Source organism: Calliphora vicina, chromosome 1, assembly GCF_958450345.1.
Source record: "Calliphora vicina chromosome 1, idCalVici1.1, whole genome shotgun sequence".
Taxonomy (NCBI): Eukaryota; Metazoa; Arthropoda; class Insecta; order Diptera; family Calliphoridae; genus Calliphora; species Calliphora vicina.
Window position 1 is genome coordinate 102,012,682 of NC_088780.1, and position 18,098 is coordinate 102,030,779.

The 18,098-nt window shown below is 33.6% G+C and overlaps 2 protein-coding genes across 2 annotated transcripts; one reads left to right on the top strand and one right to left on the bottom strand.

Annotated features, from left to right (window-relative positions):
* The first annotated feature begins 2,237 nt into the window (after positions 1-2,237).
* Positions 2,238-13,324, top strand: Root (ciliary rootlet coiled-coil, rootletin). Its single transcript, XM_065503883.1, has 11 exons — positions 2,238-2,714; positions 4,059-4,382; positions 4,503-5,441; positions 5,505-5,656; positions 5,815-6,496; positions 6,617-7,127; positions 7,678-7,861; positions 7,943-8,118; positions 8,204-10,692; positions 10,755-10,930; positions 12,930-13,324. The coding sequence occupies exons 1-11, from the start codon at positions 2,238-2,240 to the stop codon at positions 12,991-12,993; spliced, it is 6,174 nt and encodes a 2,057-aa protein (XP_065359955.1). The 3' UTR covers positions 12,994-13,324.
* A 348-nt stretch (positions 13,325-13,672) lies between these two features.
* GatB (glutamyl-tRNA(Gln) amidotransferase subunit B, mitochondrial) lies at positions 13,673-16,323 on the bottom strand. Its single transcript, XM_065503927.1, has 6 exons — positions 16,204-16,323; positions 15,885-16,143; positions 15,074-15,823; positions 14,176-14,312; positions 13,987-14,107; positions 13,673-13,917 (listed from the first exon to the last, which is right to left on the bottom strand). Exons 1-6 carry the CDS (start codon positions 16,287-16,289, stop codon positions 13,696-13,698), a joined length of 1,575 nt encoding a protein of 524 aa, XP_065359999.1. The 5' UTR covers positions 16,290-16,323; the 3' UTR covers positions 13,673-13,695.
* Between the last annotated feature and the right edge of the window lie 1,775 nt (positions 16,324-18,098).

The window sequence follows — 18,098 nt, forward strand, 5'->3', positions numbered from 1 at the left end:
GTCACTATATCCAAACTAGCCACTCAATTTTTTTTTTTGTTTAATTTATGAAAAAACAAACTCCTTCAAACTTTTCCCATTCTGTCTTTAATATTGTTTCTAAATCTTTTAAATGTGTGGGGTTTTACTTCTTTACTCCCCGATCTACAAGCTCCCATAGATTTTCTATGGGGTTGAGATTGGCAAATTGTGGCGGCCACTCTAAAACGTTGCTTGCAAAGTAAGTTGTGTGCTTAGGATCATTGTCATGTTGAATCACAATAAATGCCATTATTTATATTTCCTTAAATTCTTGTTATACGACCAATACCATCAGAGAAAGCACCTAATTAAAATATATATAAATGAGCTACGTTCAATCTTATATGAATATTATTTTCTACCCCACAACATTATTGATCCGCCACTATGTTTGGCTGTTGGTAATTGATATCTAGGAAAATATATTTGTTTTGATGGCCAGCTTCCATCTGAGTCAAATAAATTAATTGACTTTTGACGCTCCTCAACACTGCTCCTTTGACCAACCAATATATCGTCTCGCGAAGTCCAGGCGATTCTTTTTATTGATTTTACTTGTGAGTGGTTTCTTGGCGGGTCGCCTGGCGAACAAATTTAATTCAGTTAATTAACGTCTAGCATTGTGAACGCCAATAGGTGTTAATTTGCATAAATAGCAACATCCACTGCCGTCTTTCGTGGATACAATTTTACCACTTTTGCCATCTGACGGTCTTGGTGAGCGGTAGTTTTTTGTTGAATACCACTTCCTGACCTTCTTTCCACGTTGTTTCTCAGACGAAATCGCGATGTAATTCGCAATACCGTGGATTTGCTAATAAAGAATTGGAGCAAAATATCATCCATGGATTTACCATCTTCTTGAGCTTGTATAATACTGATCAGCTATCAGTTTCTATTATTTAATCAATAATTTACAAAGTTTAAAATACATAAATGCTTATTTAAATACTTTTACTATAGATTCATTACGATTTCATTCATTCACTTTTTTTACTGAATTTAAAAAACTAGACCTTTTTCAAAAGAAAATTAAACGTAATGATGCTAATAAGTAAATTTAGAAATCAGACACAGGACACGGGCATACGGATGGACAAACGGACATAGCTCAATTAACTTAGAATTCCGCAAGGATCAATAATATATATACTCAGATGAATACTTCTCAATGTTACACACGGAATGACAAACATATAAATATAAATACCCTAACTCACTAATAGTGGAAGTGGAGGGTAGAAAAATATATATATTTTTTTTTAATTTCTTAAAGACTAACAAATAATATTATTTTAAAGATACTTAAGTAACATGAATTCAATGATAGTTTTGTTTGTATCAAATATTCTTTTTTGATATATTTATTACCATAACAACTTGTCATCTTAGGTTTCCCTTTTTATAATAAAAAAAACCTCAGACATAAAATTATGAATACAAATGAATAAAAATTGGTTTCGTGATACGTTTTCAAAATGGTATAAAAATATGCAATATGCATGCAAGAGCCAATAACAAAATATGGAATCTGAAAAATTAAATCAATTTTTATGCTTTCTAAATCCATTGAATACTCAGGTATGTTGGTAAAAGGTTTGTTGTATCTATGTAAATATATGTATATATTTAGTTATAGTACAATCGGCAACAACATATTAAGGTTATTTGTAAATATGGATACAATACATATTAATAAATAAACAACATAAATGAATTGTTGATTTCGAAACTGTTTTAAGGGAGAAAATGGGGTTGGGGGTATTATGGTGACAGACCGTGTAATGCGTGTTTGAAAATCATAAACAGCCACTATGCCAAGAAATGAAGACTCTGTGAATTCATAATTGTTTCATAAATATTTACAATATTTTTTGCTTAGAATTCAATCGAATATTTATGAGAAACTATTGTTACAAGAATTTAGATTAAAGGGCTTTAAAAACTATGGTGACCGGATGTTTGGTGTTTGGTTGTATTTACAGTTATTGAAACAAAAAAAATAGGGTTATAATCAATGTAATTTCCCTGTGCAACTACATACTTTCATACACAGCCACATTACAAAGTCATAACAGTCATTATATTGGCAAATAAGTTTCTTTTTAATTTGTGGTTAGGGTGAAAAGACAAAAAAAAAGTTTTCAAAAACTTTTTATGGTAAAATTATTGAATAAAGTTCGAAAATAATGTTGATTGTATGTATATTCCTTTAGATGCAAGCATATCGCGATAATTTCAAGCAAACACCTTGCCCTTCGAATTTGGAACAACCACCTCCTTCCGCCTCAAGCAGACTACCATTTTCTAAAGGCAACAACAATCGCAGCCGTAGTGTCAATAACGATTACAATACGAATGGTTCAATAGCCGGTGCTGCAGCAGTAACAACTCCCAGAATGTTAAGTCCTACACCTTCCGAAAATCCTGGCAATCCATCAGCTTTATTGCGACAAAATCAAGAGTTGCGACAACGCTTAGCCGAGGAAGCCAATAGTTATCGCCGACGATTGGACACCTATAAGCAGGCTCAACAGAATCAGGCCACTCTTGTGAGTCGTTTGCAGTCTAAAATTCAACAATATCGCCAACGTTGCAGTGATTTGGAGGATCGTATGCAGGATACCATTAAACCAGTTACACCATGCCATACACCAAAAATCACCACCGGACCAACTTCTAGTCAGGTTATGGTATGTATTTCAGATTATTGGTAAAATAAACATTTCAAATTTCTTTAATCGTTATTAAATAATTATAAAACTGTTCAAATTGAAGAATTTAATTATAGCCTTTTTCATACATATTTGAAGTAATCATATTTAAAATTATTTTTATTTTTGCTCGAAAAAATGTTAAAAGGATTTATGTGCTGTTTTTCTATAGCGAATGAGCGTTTTGAGTGGACGTTTTACATGTATTTTGTTTTTGTTACAATAACAAAACACATGTTAAATTTCCACTCGAAGTACTCGTTCGCTATAGAAAAACAGCACATTAACTTAAATCTATTTCAAAACGAACGAAATGGTACGACGCTTGACGTTGTTCTCCGATATTTTCTTGTGCTTGCTTTTTTTTCTTAAAAATTAAAAATATTTCCGCCTTAAAGATTCGAAAGAATTAATTCTTAATTACATTTTCTAAATCAAATTAATTTGTTTAATTCATAGGCCTAATTCCTTAGTACTTCAAACGAATTGAATTAATTTGTCCTGTCTTTATCGGTATAGTCTTCATTTATTAGTGTTATTGCAACGTTACCCCCTGTCTATACTTGACAAATATTTATCATAACAATTAATGAAGTTTGTTGTCAAGACAAAGTTGTCTGAGCAAAAGCACTAATAATTTTATCATAACGAAGCAATAATACTAATGGAGACTATACCTGATAATTTTTTTATATTGACAACCATTTTGACGTTTATCATGATACAAATTTATTAGGTATAGACAGGGAGTTATGACGAAGTTGTTAGTACTTCAGCTGAGACAACTTTTTCTTGACAACAACTTAGCTGGCCACAAATAAAAAAAATTAAATGTTTCACTGCCCTCATTCCAACCCAGCCTATTCCTTTTTGTTTTGGTGCAGCAACCCGATTAACCCATTTTGATAAATCAATTTTATAATTTGCTTGTTGAAAGTTTTTGGCAAAACAAACTGTATAAATCAGCCAATTCAACAGATTTATATAGCTTCAACAATATGGCTGCTATGAACTGTTGTAGTTGGAAGACCCAATATAAGGAAATCAACGTAAATTATATTGCACTGAAGGAATTACATATATTTTTTCATTGAATTCCGCATTGGAAAATGAAATCTCCTTTTCATATAAACTGATAGAACTAGGAACCAATTTAATTGAAACCCTTCCATCTAGGGACCCCTTTACACATCTTAAACAATATCAATATATTTCTCGATTTTAAATATTATCATTTACAAGGTCTTTGGAGGGGCCTCCAACGATTTTATTTATTGAAATTCACAGTAATATAAAAAGTGTATTATTTATTTCCATTATTAGTGTTCAACTTCATTAACTCTGGGACACTCAAGTCAGCCATGTTCCTCGTCATTGGAAACACCGCCCTCACCACCGACATGTGGAGGTACAGGACGAGATTTTGTTATACACGAAGATAGCAGTGAACTGTGTCGTAAGTTGGAAGATGAACATAAAAAAGCCGAACAATTATTAGCCCAAAATAATGCTCTACGCCAACAACTCATTGAATCGAATCACACAAATGAGGCTCTAACGAATGATTTGCAGAAACTAACAAATGATTGGTCGAATTTGAGAGATGAACTGATGGTAAAGGAGGATGAGTTTAAAGAAGAGGAACAGGTAAATGATTAATGAAAAACAAATCAAACAATTTAATAATAATCCCTAAAATCTATGTTATAAGAAGATCCGGGATTTAAAACTACATTTCAATATTTTTATTTATATTTTTGTAATCAGGCTTTTAAAGACTATTATAATAGCGAACATAATCGTCTTTTGAAAATGTGGCGTGAAGTGGTTGCTGTTAAACGAGCCTTTAAAGACATGCAAACGGCCATGAAGAATGAAGTGGCCAAAATGGGTTTAGAAGTCAACGGGGCGGCCAAAGATATCAACTCGACTTGTGGTAATGTGGCCTTTAATATGCAGCAACTGAAACGTGCCTCCGATGAGCAATTGGCCCAAGCTAAACGTGAAAACGATGAGCTGCAAAACCAGTTGGCCACACTAAAAGTACAACACGAGAGTGCACGTCACGAGATTTTAGAACGTGATCAACGTTTGTTAGATCTTGTTAATCAACTGAAAAAGCTAGAAGATAGATGTGCACAGGCTGAGTCACAAGCAATGCTGGCAAGTCGCTACAATGACGAAATAGAACGTTTAAACAGCTCAATACGAGAGATAGCTCAGGCCGTAGTCTTAGATGCTGAGATAGCAGATCGTGAACAAGCAGCTGATGCAGCAACGTCAGGTGGTGGAGATACGACTGGGGGTTCAATGCAGCACATGCATTTAACGCGTGATACTACATCGTCCGCATCAGCTAAATCGCCCAGACGTTCAACAGCAAGAGCGTCTCAGGCTTTTGCTGAGGGCACCATATCTGCTGTACAAGCAGCGCTGCACAAATATCAGTTGGCTTTACATGACATGCAAGTGAAATTCCAGAATGCAAATGAAAATCTACGCTCCACTAAAACACAATTGGACACTAGCGAAGGCACGAAAGCTTTGTTGACCACAAAGATACATCAGCTAACGGAAAAATTGGATGCCAGTAATTCAAAACTATCGGAATTATTGAAAGAACGTGATAGTTTGCAAAAAACCTTGGACGAGATACGGGATCAAAAGCAGCAGTCTGATCAAGGAAAAGCCGAAATAAATAATGCTGTAAAAATCTTAAAATATTTTAACTTGTTTTATTATTAAATATCGTTTCTTTTCTTTTTCTAGTTTGAAAACTTGAGTGTCGATTTTGAAAAGTTGCAGTTTAACTATGGCAAATTGCAAAAGAAAATTGATGCTTTGGAAGAGGACAAAAAGGCGGTGGAATTGGAAATTCAAAGAATTTTGAAGGATAAAAATATAACTGAATTGAATTTAAGGTACTTACGAATTCTATCTTATTTACGAAAATATAACATCCGCAAACAAACGATTTTTAAAGTTAACAATGGTTTATATTTTACATACAAAGTTGACGTTGCAATCCCATGTTAACTTTAATAATTGTTTGTAATCATTTATCATGCATTTCTTACAGAGCCGAAGAAGATCGCGGTAGTCGCTTAAGAGAGGAAACTATATCCTTAAGAGAGGAATTAAATCGTGTCAGTTTAAATCGTGATCTACTCGAACAACAGCGTATAGAATCCGATAATATTATCAATTTATTGGAAAAACAAAAGGCCGACTTGGAATATGATCTAGATAAAATACTTTTGGAAAAATGTGATATTCAAGAACGCTTGGAGAAGATCTCTAACAACAGCTCGTCTACTACGGATGAACTAAAAATCTTACAACACAATATACACGAAGTACAGGAAGATCGAAAAAAAATAACGCAACAATTACAGGATCAATCAAATGAACTGGCCGATGTCCGCAAAGAGTTAAGTAATTTGGATAAGGTACGTTTGGAGTTGGAAACCGACAATCTTGGTTTCAGTGAGAAGGTGAAATGTTTGCAAATGGAAAAGGAGAAAATATTACAAGATCTGGCATGTCTTACAAGAGATCGCAGTGATATACACAATCAGTTAACGGCGCTGTGTCGTAAAAAGGAGTCTCTAAATGAGGAATTAATGCGCACCCGCCAGAGATTGGAACAGACAACTGAAACGAATAATCGTCTGAATCGTAATCTAGAAGAGATGGTTAAAGATGTCGAAGAAAAGCAGGTTGTTATCGATTTACATGAAAAGGAAACTCATCGCTTACAGGTGGGTTAATTTTAATTTTTTCTAAAGCTGGACCGCCATTATATAAGTTCTCATTTGATCTTATTTTTACAAAGCCCCTTAACTATTAAATTCCATTTTTTTTATTCCACTTTTGTCTAGGAACTTTTGGCAGCTTTACGCTCAGAAAAAGAATCTCTTGACGCTGTTCTATTTGATACCAATACAAACTTAGAAGCCGTCGAAGAAAGAAGAGCCCAAATAGAAAAAGAATTACAAGAAGCCTTGGTTCGAGAAGAAACGTTAAAAAATCATGTGGCTCGCTTACAAAAAGACTTGGAGCAGTGCCAGCGTAGAGCTCAAGAAACCAAAACACAACTACTCAATGCTGCTCGTGAAGCTGAAAATGATTTCAACCAAAAGATTGCCAATCTAAAATCAGCAGCCGAAGAGACTGGTAAAAAGCATGCCGACGAATTACTGCAATTGCGTAATGGTTTAGAAAAACGTATGCAACAAGCCTTGCAAGCTCTACAAACCGCCAAGGATGATGAAATTGAAAAGCAGCAGGAACGTTTGGATGCTCTGCAAACTCATATGGAAAGTCTAATACAGCAACATGAAGAAGCCCTAATTCGAGCAGAGAATGAGAAGCAGCAAGCTTTACTTATAGGTAAGTGGACAAAACGAAAAATTTCGATACAAAAATTCGAATTTTTGTACCTTTACTCTTCTGAATTCGATAATATTTGGCACAAATTATACTATTTTTACTTGGTTTTGATAAAAAGTTAATGCCTAAGCAATACGTAAAACGCCAGGGTATCCCACGTTGGTTCAAGTACGTCCCTAGTCGACCTATATCTTCATATAGGAAGCTGGAACGCTTAAACCTAATTATTAAAATTAAGAGTGATAATGGTACTCCACCAGTTGATAAGTTGAGTTATAAATGGTAATCCACCAATTTACGATTTGAGTTTTAAATGGTACCCCACCAGTATAGTTATTGAGTTTTGTACAATTCAAATTGAGCAATTTTACACCATTCATATGTAAAAATCGATCTTTGAACCTCGATAATAGACAAACCAAAACGAATTTAAAATGTTTAAGAAACTTCAAATTTTTGTTGATCCTGTATACCAAGTTTTAACAAATTTGGAAATTTCCTCCCAGTAATAAAAGTTGCAAATAATATTATTTTTGTGGTTGATTAACAGCTCATCGTGACAAACAAGCTGTTCAAGAGAAATTAGAAGCCATAGCAAGAGAATTGAAGAATGAACAGGATGCCTTGGAGCGCGCCAAAAGAGAGCATAATACTCGGGATGAAAAGCAACGTAGTGCAATAGCTCAGCTAAAGGATGAAATAGTTGCTATGAGAACAAAAGAAGAAGAACAAAAGTAAGTTCACTAAAAATATTGGCCTTTTCCACGTTCTCTTTTTCTAAATTACTCACAAAATATACAATTTATATTTCACAGAATTAAATTGGAGGATTGCATACGTAAACAAGAAATACAAATGAATGCATTGAGAGAGGAAAGAGATAATCTCTTAAGGCTTAGCGATGAACTGAAAATGGATATTCGCCTCAAAGACGACAGAGTGGAATCGATTACGAATGAATTACAAGACACCTTGAGAAAAGCCAAAGAAGGTAAGTAAAATACATACATACATACATACATACATAATTTCAATACAAATCACATGCAATTCTATATATATTAACATTAATGTAGGCGAGGGTTATATAGAAAGTCTGCGCAAAGACATGACTGATACAAGGAGACAGTTGGCGGACAGCAACATCGAACGTGACAAGTATTCCGACAGCAATAAAGAATTGCGGGATCACGTTAAGCGCGTAGAAAGTTCCAAGCGAGAGCAGGCTAGAGCAATAGAAGAAGCTTTACAGAAAATAAGCAATTTGGAAGAGAACAAAAATACATTGGAAAATGAGCGTACCCGTTTGACCACCGTTCTCAAAGAGACAGAGAATAATTTATCTAAAACAAGCCAAGAATTAAGTAGCACAAGAAATACATTGCAAAAGACTCAAGTAGAGTTTGCCCAGAAAGATGAAGGTGGCAAAGAGTTGCAAAATAAACTAGCATCTGAGACAGAGCTAAAGGAAAGGGCTCAACAGGAACTGAACCAGGTCAAGAAACAATTGGCCGATTTGGAGGCTAATCTTTGTGCTACACGCCAAGAATTGGGTAGAGCTAGATGTCATTCCAACCAGGAAGAACATCGTTTCCACAACCGGGAACAAGAATTAGTGGCTCGCATAGAAGAATCTCGCGGTCGGGAGAAACGTTTGGAAGATCAGAAACATAATTTGGAAGTATGTTTAGCCGATGCTACACAACAAATACAAGAACTAAAGGCCAGGCTAGGTGGAGCGGAAGGGCGTATACGAGCTTTGGATGAACAGTTAGCATGTGTTGAGCTACATAAGCGTGAAATCGAACATAAATTAAGTTCCGTTATTCACACTCTTAGACGTATTGCAGGCATACAAATTGATGGTAGCGTTAATCTATCTCATCGTCTGGTTAGTCCATCACGTCGCTTCTCTCCCGTACGTAGTGTATCCGGTGGTGTGGCTCCCAGCTGTCATGACTTTGAAACGCGCAGTACTTCTCATTGTCCCGATGGACCTGCCTTAGACTGCGACCCCGATCTTATACGCAAAGGTGTTAGATGCCTTATGCATCAAGTGGCCCAAATTGAGCGGGAGAAAGACGACTACAAAATGCAGCTCTTAACAGCCAAGAAACAATTGCAAGATGCTGGCGAACAGCAATTAAAGTGTGATTCCAAAGTTTCGAAACTTCAACAGATGATAAGACATCTTCAGCAGGAAAAGAGCAACCTCGACACAGAGCGCAGCATGAAAGTATCTGCCATAAATGCATTAGAGGACAAATTCCATAAAAAACAAGACGAATGCCAACAGTTACGAGAGAAACTGGCTCAATCTGAAATGCAATTAAACTCATGCACCGAAGAGAATTCACAAAACGAAGATCGTTTAGAGAAGTGTAGACAACATGGCGCTAAATTGGAGAATGAAAAGCGTCATTTACAAGAGGAGTTGGCTAAGATCGAAGGCAGGGCAACAAAGTTAGATTTACAAAGAGTGGCAATGGAGGGAGATCTCACGCGTTTACAAATGGCTCTGCAAGAGAAAGACTGCAACATACGCCAGGCTCAAGAACGTTTAGATAATCAAGGCAGAGCCATGGTACAATTGGAAGACAGGTGTGCCTCGCTTAAGACGGCCCTAGATCAAATGAAAGAGAGACTACAAAGAGCCGCTGTTGTAGAGGCTGAGCTGAGAGGTGAGTTAAAGACTGCTCATAAAGAATTGACGGATCAAGGACATAGCACCCAAACAAATGAGGATAAACTTAAGCTGTTACAAAAATCTCTACAAACGGCCGAAAATGAAAAACGCATTTTTGCTGAGCGCCTTGAAAAAGCACAATCATCCATTAATGAACTCAGGCGCGGTCAACAGGCCCAATTGGACAGTGCTCAACGTTTGCAAGATCAAGTCAACGACTTGGAAGTTCAACGATCAGCTTTGGAATCTCAATTACGCATTGCAAAATGGAATCAAGAATCCGGCGATAAAAATAATGGTCCCAACGGACGCAATGAAGAAGACGAGCTGAATCGCCAGCTAAAATCGTCACAAAGAGAAAAATCTGAGTTACGCACCAAACTGCAGGTGCTGCAGGACAAGGTAAAACAATTGGAAAATGAACGCAAAAGTAAATTTTCCGGTGACAGTGTCTATGATAGATCTGAAAAGGCAACAACAGCTGCTGGTGGTGGTGGTATTGGTCCAAACTCTTCTGCATCCTATTACGATGGCAATTACGACTCTAATCGCTTAGACACAAATAATGCTGGCAAAAACGATAATTATCTTAAAAGCTCCGGTGCAGCAGGTGTTGGTGGAACTTTTAATTGTGGCTTGGATCATGCTGTCATTGAGCATGAAAATCGTGATTTGCGTTTGAAAGTAAGACGCTTGGAAACTTTGCTAGCGGAAAAAGAATCAGAATTGGCCCGTTGTAAGGCACGCATACATGATAGTGCCAAATGTATGGATGGCTTAGATTCTGAACGCTATAGAAGTGCTCAAATGCATGCTGAAAAGCTGTTAGATGCCAGGGAACAGGCTCACAGACAACAAGTGTTGCGATTGGAAAATCAGGTGAAGTCGCATCAAAACAAAAAAAAAAGGAAGTTTAATTTTTATTTTATATTTTCTTATAGATCTCTATGCTACGCGAACAGTTAGCTCAGGAGGCAAAACGTCGTCAACAGTACATTTTGCGCAGCTCGAAAGCTAACCGTGAAATGCAGCACTTACGAAATACTTTAGGTGACAGTCTACGTCATGTATCTCAGCATCCTTTGGATCCAAATCTTTTGGAAAGTGAATCAAGAAGGTGAGAAACTTTTGTATAGGTTGGTAGGTTAACATAAACAGGATGATCCATGGAGTAGGGACATATTTCCTAACGATAGGTTTCTTTATATAGATAAAATCTTGATCCATAGATGACAACTAGATAGGTAACTGAGAGAAGTCGAAACCCAAATTCATGAGAATGTATTGCCATGTATTTTGTAATTTTGTTTAATTTTTTTCATTGACATTTCTCTCTTCTTCCGTTTTCTCTTTGTATAGACAAAACGTGGAACGAAAAGTTCAAGGTATAGAATACTGAATCAGTACCTCCTGCGACAGTAATAAGTCCTTACCTAAACCATTTAGTTGCAGGTCGTAAAAGAAGTGATATCCCAATGTCTTGAATCTCAGACCTGATAGGGACCCTCAGTAGCAGAGAAGTCTTGATATAGTAGATTCAACAATTTCCCGTCATACAAATAGCATTTGCGGCCATATTGTACGGCAAAAGGCAATATAGCCAGGATCTTGGACTGGCATTATAGATTTATAAAGAAAGAATTCAAACTAAATGTGATCATCTATAATTATTTCTAATGATTCCTTCTCATTTTATAATATCGCGAAAATACAAAACCCTTAAGAGCTGATTAAAGTTGGCAAAAGTATGCAAAATTTTTTTGTTTTTGTGATTTCCTATACAGAAAGTGGAGGCAATATAATTTAGCACTTTTAATATTTTCGAGATTCTTAATAGCAAAAGCGTTAATATATGATGCACAACAACAATTTGTTTAAGTTATCATAATATATTAGAACATTATGACAATATGACTTAATAGCAGACCGTTTGAATCCCCCGAGTAATTTTCACTATTGTCTGAACACCGGGTTGACTCTAACATGTATGTATTGGGTCCCGAATGTACTCGTTGTAATGCAGAGTGGATACAATCGGAACTTAAACATACCCAGGTATTGCAAGGACGAGACAGTCGTCACTTTACTGGTCTTAAGTAATCTAGTGATGGGGACATTTGAAACTTGTTTTTTTGTATTGTATATAAGAAAGTAGTTATTTAACCTGTCATAATAAATCGAATGCTATACTTGACAAACATTTATAGTGAGAATTAATGACGTTTGTAGTCTAGACAAAGTTGTCTAAGTAAAATCATTACCAATTTTGTCATAATGAAGCAATAATACTAAAAAATAGGGACTATACCTGATAATTTTTTATCTTGACAAATATTTTGACGTTTATCATGACAAAAATGTATCAGGTATAGACATAGGATTAAGCGTCAAATCAAACAAATCTATAAATCTACAGTGTTTTGTAGCAGGCAATTCTAGGGACAAATTTCCCGCGACTTTTGCCAATTTTTCACTATCCGATATTTGGGATTTTTGTCGGGAATCCCGGAAATGTATTTATTTAAAATTTTTATACAAAAATGGAATTAAGACCGACTTAATTAAATTTTAACAGCAGAACTATTCGAACAAAATACTTGGGGGCTATTTTGTAACTCGTTTCGAAAAAAAAAATCATTCGAGTTTGTATTTTTAATTGTGTTTCGAAAATCTTTTGAATCGAAATACACAATAACTGCCTGTACTCGGAGACATCTAAATTTAGATACTACTAATGAACAACATTTCCCTTACCCCCTGTCTAAACTTGACAAATATTTATCATAACAATTAATGACGTTTGTTGTCAAGACAAAGTTGTCTGAGCAAAAGCACTAATAATTTTGTCATAACGATGCAATAATACTAATAAATGGAGACTATACCTGATAATTTTTTATCTTGACAATCATTTTGACGTTTATCATGATGAAAATTTAGCAAGTATAGGCAGGGGGTTAGATACCACAAGGATTTATTTAACCCTATTAAAACACCTTAGTCATGTTACGATTATAAAACAGGAAAAATTTGGCATAATATGAAAAAGTGACATTTTATTAGCTAGTTTAATTTTGATATTCAAATAAATCCTAAAATATTTTACATTATTTTAGATTGGATAATGCTGTCTCCATGAGTTTGCCACCATCAACCTGCAGAGACTATGAACGGGACTAAATGGATTTTTAAGCCAAATGCTACATTAAAAATTCGTAAAATACAACTTTAAACAACTGCCCTATTCCTACCAAAATTAGAAAAACTAATGCATTTATTTTAAAATGTTAACTAAACAAAAAAACAAAAAAATATATAAAAATAGTTTTAACAGAAACAGCACAAAAACGAAAAAAAATATATTCCAACACAATTATAACATAAGTTAGAAAAAAATAACAAATCTGGTCAATGCAACACACATTTATTAAAAATTTATATAACAATAAACGTTTTTTTACACCCATTCATTATTTGAACTCATTATAAAACAATTTAAAAACATAAAACACTCACACAACAACCAACATCCTGAAACAAATCCTTAAAGAAGGCTTATCGTTGTCTGCTTAGAAAGACAATCGTATATAGTGTGTTCAATACAATAGGAAATTTTTTATTTATTTTTTTTAGATTTTTTTTCAGAAATACTGTTACGGTTCTCCTGTTTTAAAAAGAGAACAATGTTTTACAGTCACTTTACATATGAACAAAATAAAAAAAGTTACTATATTTTTCCTTTTTGTATATTTTATATGTGAACAAAGTGTTAAGCACCGAATTATTGAGTTAATTTGTGTTAAAAAAAAATAAAACTACCTACAACTTATTTAAAAATAAAAGAATTATTTAAAATCAATTAAATTTTCATCAGTTTTGGTTTTATTTCTGTTTAAGCATATTTTCTAAACAATTAACAACAATTTTCATATTGGCTTTTTGATCCGACAACTTGGCCACTTCACCCACTATGGCGAACAATGCTTTGGCTTTACCACTTTGGTATTGTTTAACAGCTTTGGATTGATTTTCTATGGCTTGTTTGCAATATTTTCTTATAGTTTCAATGTCAGAAATTTGCTGAAGATTGTGAGTTTTAATTAGCTGAAAATAAACAAAAATGGTAGATTATTACCAGCTTATTGAATAGGTGGTTATAAAAACTTCGTTTACCTTATCGATTTCTGTTTGTGAATCATTTACCAACTCAATTAACTTTCTGGCCGCTTGTAAATTAATTTCTTCAGCATGTAAAGCTTTTAGTATGTCCTTTAAATGGTTGTAACTTAAATGGCTGAATGGAAAACATAAGAACAACATTTTTTAAATTATCTTTCTTTTAAATATCAAAGTATTACTTACCATTTATCCAAATCAATGTTGGCTTTATTGCAATAAGTCAGAAAGTCGTTAATAAGGAAGTTTGTTACAAGTTTTTTTGGTATTGCTGGCAGGTTTTTAATAATATTCATAAAATGCTCCAATAGTATGGGTTCATTCTGTAATGATTTATGTATTTTAAGTAGGAGCGCTGTATTTGGTTTTGCCTAAACTTATATAACCAACACCAAAGTACACTTTAAGATAAAGATTGAAAATAATTTTTGTTAAAAAAAATTTTGGGAAGAAAAATGTGTAACATTTTATATCCATATCGTTATTTTAATGACTTATAGTATTCATGATATATATAAAAACAAGTAAAAATGCCATATTAGGCTGTGCCAAATCTTAAATGCCCTTCACCAAAAAATACTTTAACATATTAAAAAGTATTTTTGGTAAAACAAATTTATGGTGATAAAAAAATTTAAAAACAAAAAACATTTTGATAAAAACAAATTAAATTAAAAAAAATTTAGTGAAAAAAATGTTTGGAAAAGAAAAAACTTTCAGTTGACACAGCAGTCGCTGAGTTGACAATCTTTGGTTAAGTATAACTAGGGTTGTTCCATTGCGAAGATCCAATTGTCGTGGAAACGATAATTAGATCACTATTATTTGACTATAATGTAGAAAGATTTAAACTTTATCCCACGGACGATTAAACTGTGTTTCCAGAATATATTATGTGTAAGTATTTATGCTTTTAATTACCTCACACAGATTTTAAAACCATGTTTATTTCTTTGATTTCTACCAAGTTTTACTATTTTGAGTTAAACTTAAGTGAATCATTTGAAATTACTTTTTGCTTTTGAATTCTTGTGTGCAATACTTTATAAACAATAAAAATGAATTAAAGATTTTCTCAACTTACTACCAATATAATTGCAACCTCCTGATTTAGTTTATACTCCTCCACAAGACGTTTTCTTGTCTCTTCTGGTAATTCGGGTAATTCTTTTGCCACGGCCGATACTGAAACTAATGAAGAGGGATCATTGCAATCAGATTTCTCATCCAACATATCCAATATCAGAGGCGGTAAGTTGGGTTCTGGCATGAAACGATAATCTTGTAAAACTTCCTTATCACGCATTGCCACGGTACACCGATTTTCAGCGTCCCAAGATCTTGTCTCATTTGTAATAATACCACCCTGGGCAACTACCCCAAATTGACGTTCGATTTCATAGGAAATAGCTTGGGAAATACTACGAACAGAGCCGATATTTTTAACTTCAGTGCGTACTCCAAAAGGTTCACCCTCTTCGTGAATGGATATATTAGCGTCGACACGTAGGGCACCTTCTTCCATTTTGCACGAGCAGGTTTGCAGGCGTTTCAATGTTAATATCAATTCCTTAACTAAGGAGGCTGCCTCTTCACCAGTTTCTAAATCTGGGGCAAATACCAATTCCATAAGAGGTAAACCGGCACGATTTAAATCGACTAGACTTCTTTTAAGTTCATCATCATGCAAAGATTTGCCACTGTCCTGTTCTAGTTGCAATTGCAATAATTGTACAGTTTTGTAGTAAATCTTTTTACCCGGTTGTATGACGGGAAATGTCATTTCACCATTATTGGCTAAAGCCGCTCGTTGTTGGGTAATTTGATAACCTGTCTAGAAACATAAATAATAAAAAAAAAACATCTATTACACTGCTAATTTGTTTGATATTAACCGGCAAATCCGCATAAAAGTAGTGTTTTCGATCGAACATTGAAACTTCATTTATTTTACAGCCCAAAGCTAAGGCAGTCTTAACTCCATACTCAACACATTTTCGATTTAGAACTGGTAATGTGCCTGGTATGGATGCATCGAAATATGAAACTGCCGAATTTAAAGGTGTTCCAAAAGTTGTTCCACTGCCAGAAAACAATTTTGAATCCGTTAATATTTGAGCATGTACTTCCAAACCGACAACACTTTTCCATTTCCTAAAATTGTTGTTTAATTAATTACATGGTTAAATTGTATTTAACTACTCCATTATTTACCCCTTTAAAACTTTAGCTGTTTGAGCTTTTGTAGCATAAGCTCTAATTAAACACTTTTGATTTAAGAACATTAATTTTTCAAACATTTTGTGCTCATTTAATTCAATAGACCAAAAACGATTTACGAAACGGTTGCAAAACAAAACTCAGCTGTTTATTTTTTGTTGGTTAGATTCATGAATGGTATTGCCATCTTTAATATTGTTTGTTATACTCACAAGAAAATGTTAATAAAAAATAAAGAATAAATTTTAAACAATCCTATAGCTAGATAAATTTAAACATAGAATTTCCGCAAAGATATTTACTAAGGATTAATTTTAATTAACAAAATAACGATAAACCCTGTGCACAAAATATAGTATATTAGGCATACGGGAGGTTGAAGTAGTGGTCTGTATATAGTTCATTTTAGGAAAATTTTACATATTTCGTCTATAGAGTGGAATAGATTTTGCAAAAATAAGAGTATCTGAAAAATAATTTGGTCTTTATGTTCCATTCAGAGGATATTTTAGAAAAATAATAAGTTCTTTCGAAATATTGTTGTCAAAAATATCGAGTATATCGTACGTGACATAAAACTGAAGTAATTTTGAGGTATATGTAGGAATATGCGAAAATTTGCAAATCGGGAGAGGCGTTATGTTTTCATTTAATTTCTTACACTAAACCAAATATTTTTCCTTTACAATCCGTCATATTTAAATAAAAACAATTTATGTATGTTTATGTGACAGAAACTAAAAAAATTAATAGAAAATATATGTATATTCGGTTTCAATAAACAATTTGATAATAACAAAAAAACAATCAGAGTCAAATTCATGTCATACTACCTGCTAAGTGGGAGCTAAGTCTTCGTTGTAATAAGTTCTTAATACTTTCACATAGTAACATTTTAGTGTTTTCTCCTATTCAAATCAACTTGAAAAAAAGTTTCAATCCTTTTTGTTTATTCAGTCATGGTTGTCATTTTGTGGAGTTGCCCATATGTATATGAATAAGCCTTTGAAGAAATAAATTTCGTAGTACGACAGCATGAGACACGATAATAAATAATGTACTTATCGAAGCTCCGACTTCAAAAAATCAAAAATGTTTGATTTTCATACTTTTTAGCACGACAACATGATACACGTTACTAATTTGAAACTTGTACGATTTATCGTAACGTGTAAACCTAGCATTAGATTTGTTACCCTCTGTCTATACTTGACAAATATTTATCATAACAATTAATGACGTTTGTTGTCAAGACAAAGTTGTCAGAGCAAAAGCACTAAACATTTTTTCATAATGAAGCAATATTATTAATAAATGGAGACTATACCTGATAATTTTTTATCTTGACAACCATTTTGACGTGTTAATTTTCAGGTTAATAGTTATTTTCGATCTCTGATTATTTTACATGATACTAATATTTAAATTTCAACGGTTCTCAGGAGTGGCAACACCAATTGTTCATCTATTGATTTGACACTTGTTTGAATGACGTTACGTTAAAAAATGTCATTAGGGACCAGTGTGGTAACCTATTTTATTAAAAAATCGCTCCAAAGTATATAAAATAAAATATAAAAATATATATGTCATCTAAAGTAATAAGCAAACTAAAAAAAAAAAATAAATTAAATGATGTTTTATAACAATACAAAATGGATGTATTGATGTACAACCAGCCATTACTTTATATTAAAGTTGTTAAAATGTGTGCTCCCACAATTTTGTTTTAATATTAATATGGAGTCTAAATATGATAAATATCTGTCTTGGTAAACGTTTCTACTGGTAATCACAGTAGAAAAAATTATCATATATAGACATCATTTATTAATGTCATTTCAACGTTATGATAATTACCCCTTTCTATATTTGATACATTTTTGTCA

What these genes read in the sequence shown, in the direction of transcription:
- Root (XM_065503883.1), top strand. Translation starts at nt 2,238, where the DNA reads ATGCAAGCATATCGCGATAATTTCAAGCAAACACCTTGCCCTTCGAAT. An exon ending in AGTTTAAAGAAGAGGAACAG is followed by an intron (nt 4,383 to 4,502) that starts GTAAATGATTAA and finishes TTTTGTAATCAG; the next exon opens with GCTTTTAAAGACTATTATAA. An exon ending in ACAAAAGAAGAAGAACAAAA is followed by an intron (nt 7,862 to 7,942) that starts GTAAGTTCACTA and finishes TATATTTCACAG; the next exon opens with AATTAAATTGGAGGATTGCA.
- GatB (XM_065503927.1), bottom strand. Translation starts at nt 16,289, where the DNA reads ATGTTTGAAAAATTAATGTTCTTAAATCAAAAGTGTTTAATTAGAGCT. An exon ending in AACATTGATTTGGATAAATG is followed by an intron (nt 14,108 to 14,175) that starts GTAAGTAATACT and finishes TTTTCCATTCAG; the next exon opens with CCATTTAAGTTACAACCATT. An exon ending in CACAAACAGAAATCGATAAG is followed by an intron (nt 13,918 to 13,986) that starts GTAAACGAAGTT and finishes GTTTATTTTCAG; the next exon opens with CTAATTAAAACTCACAATCT.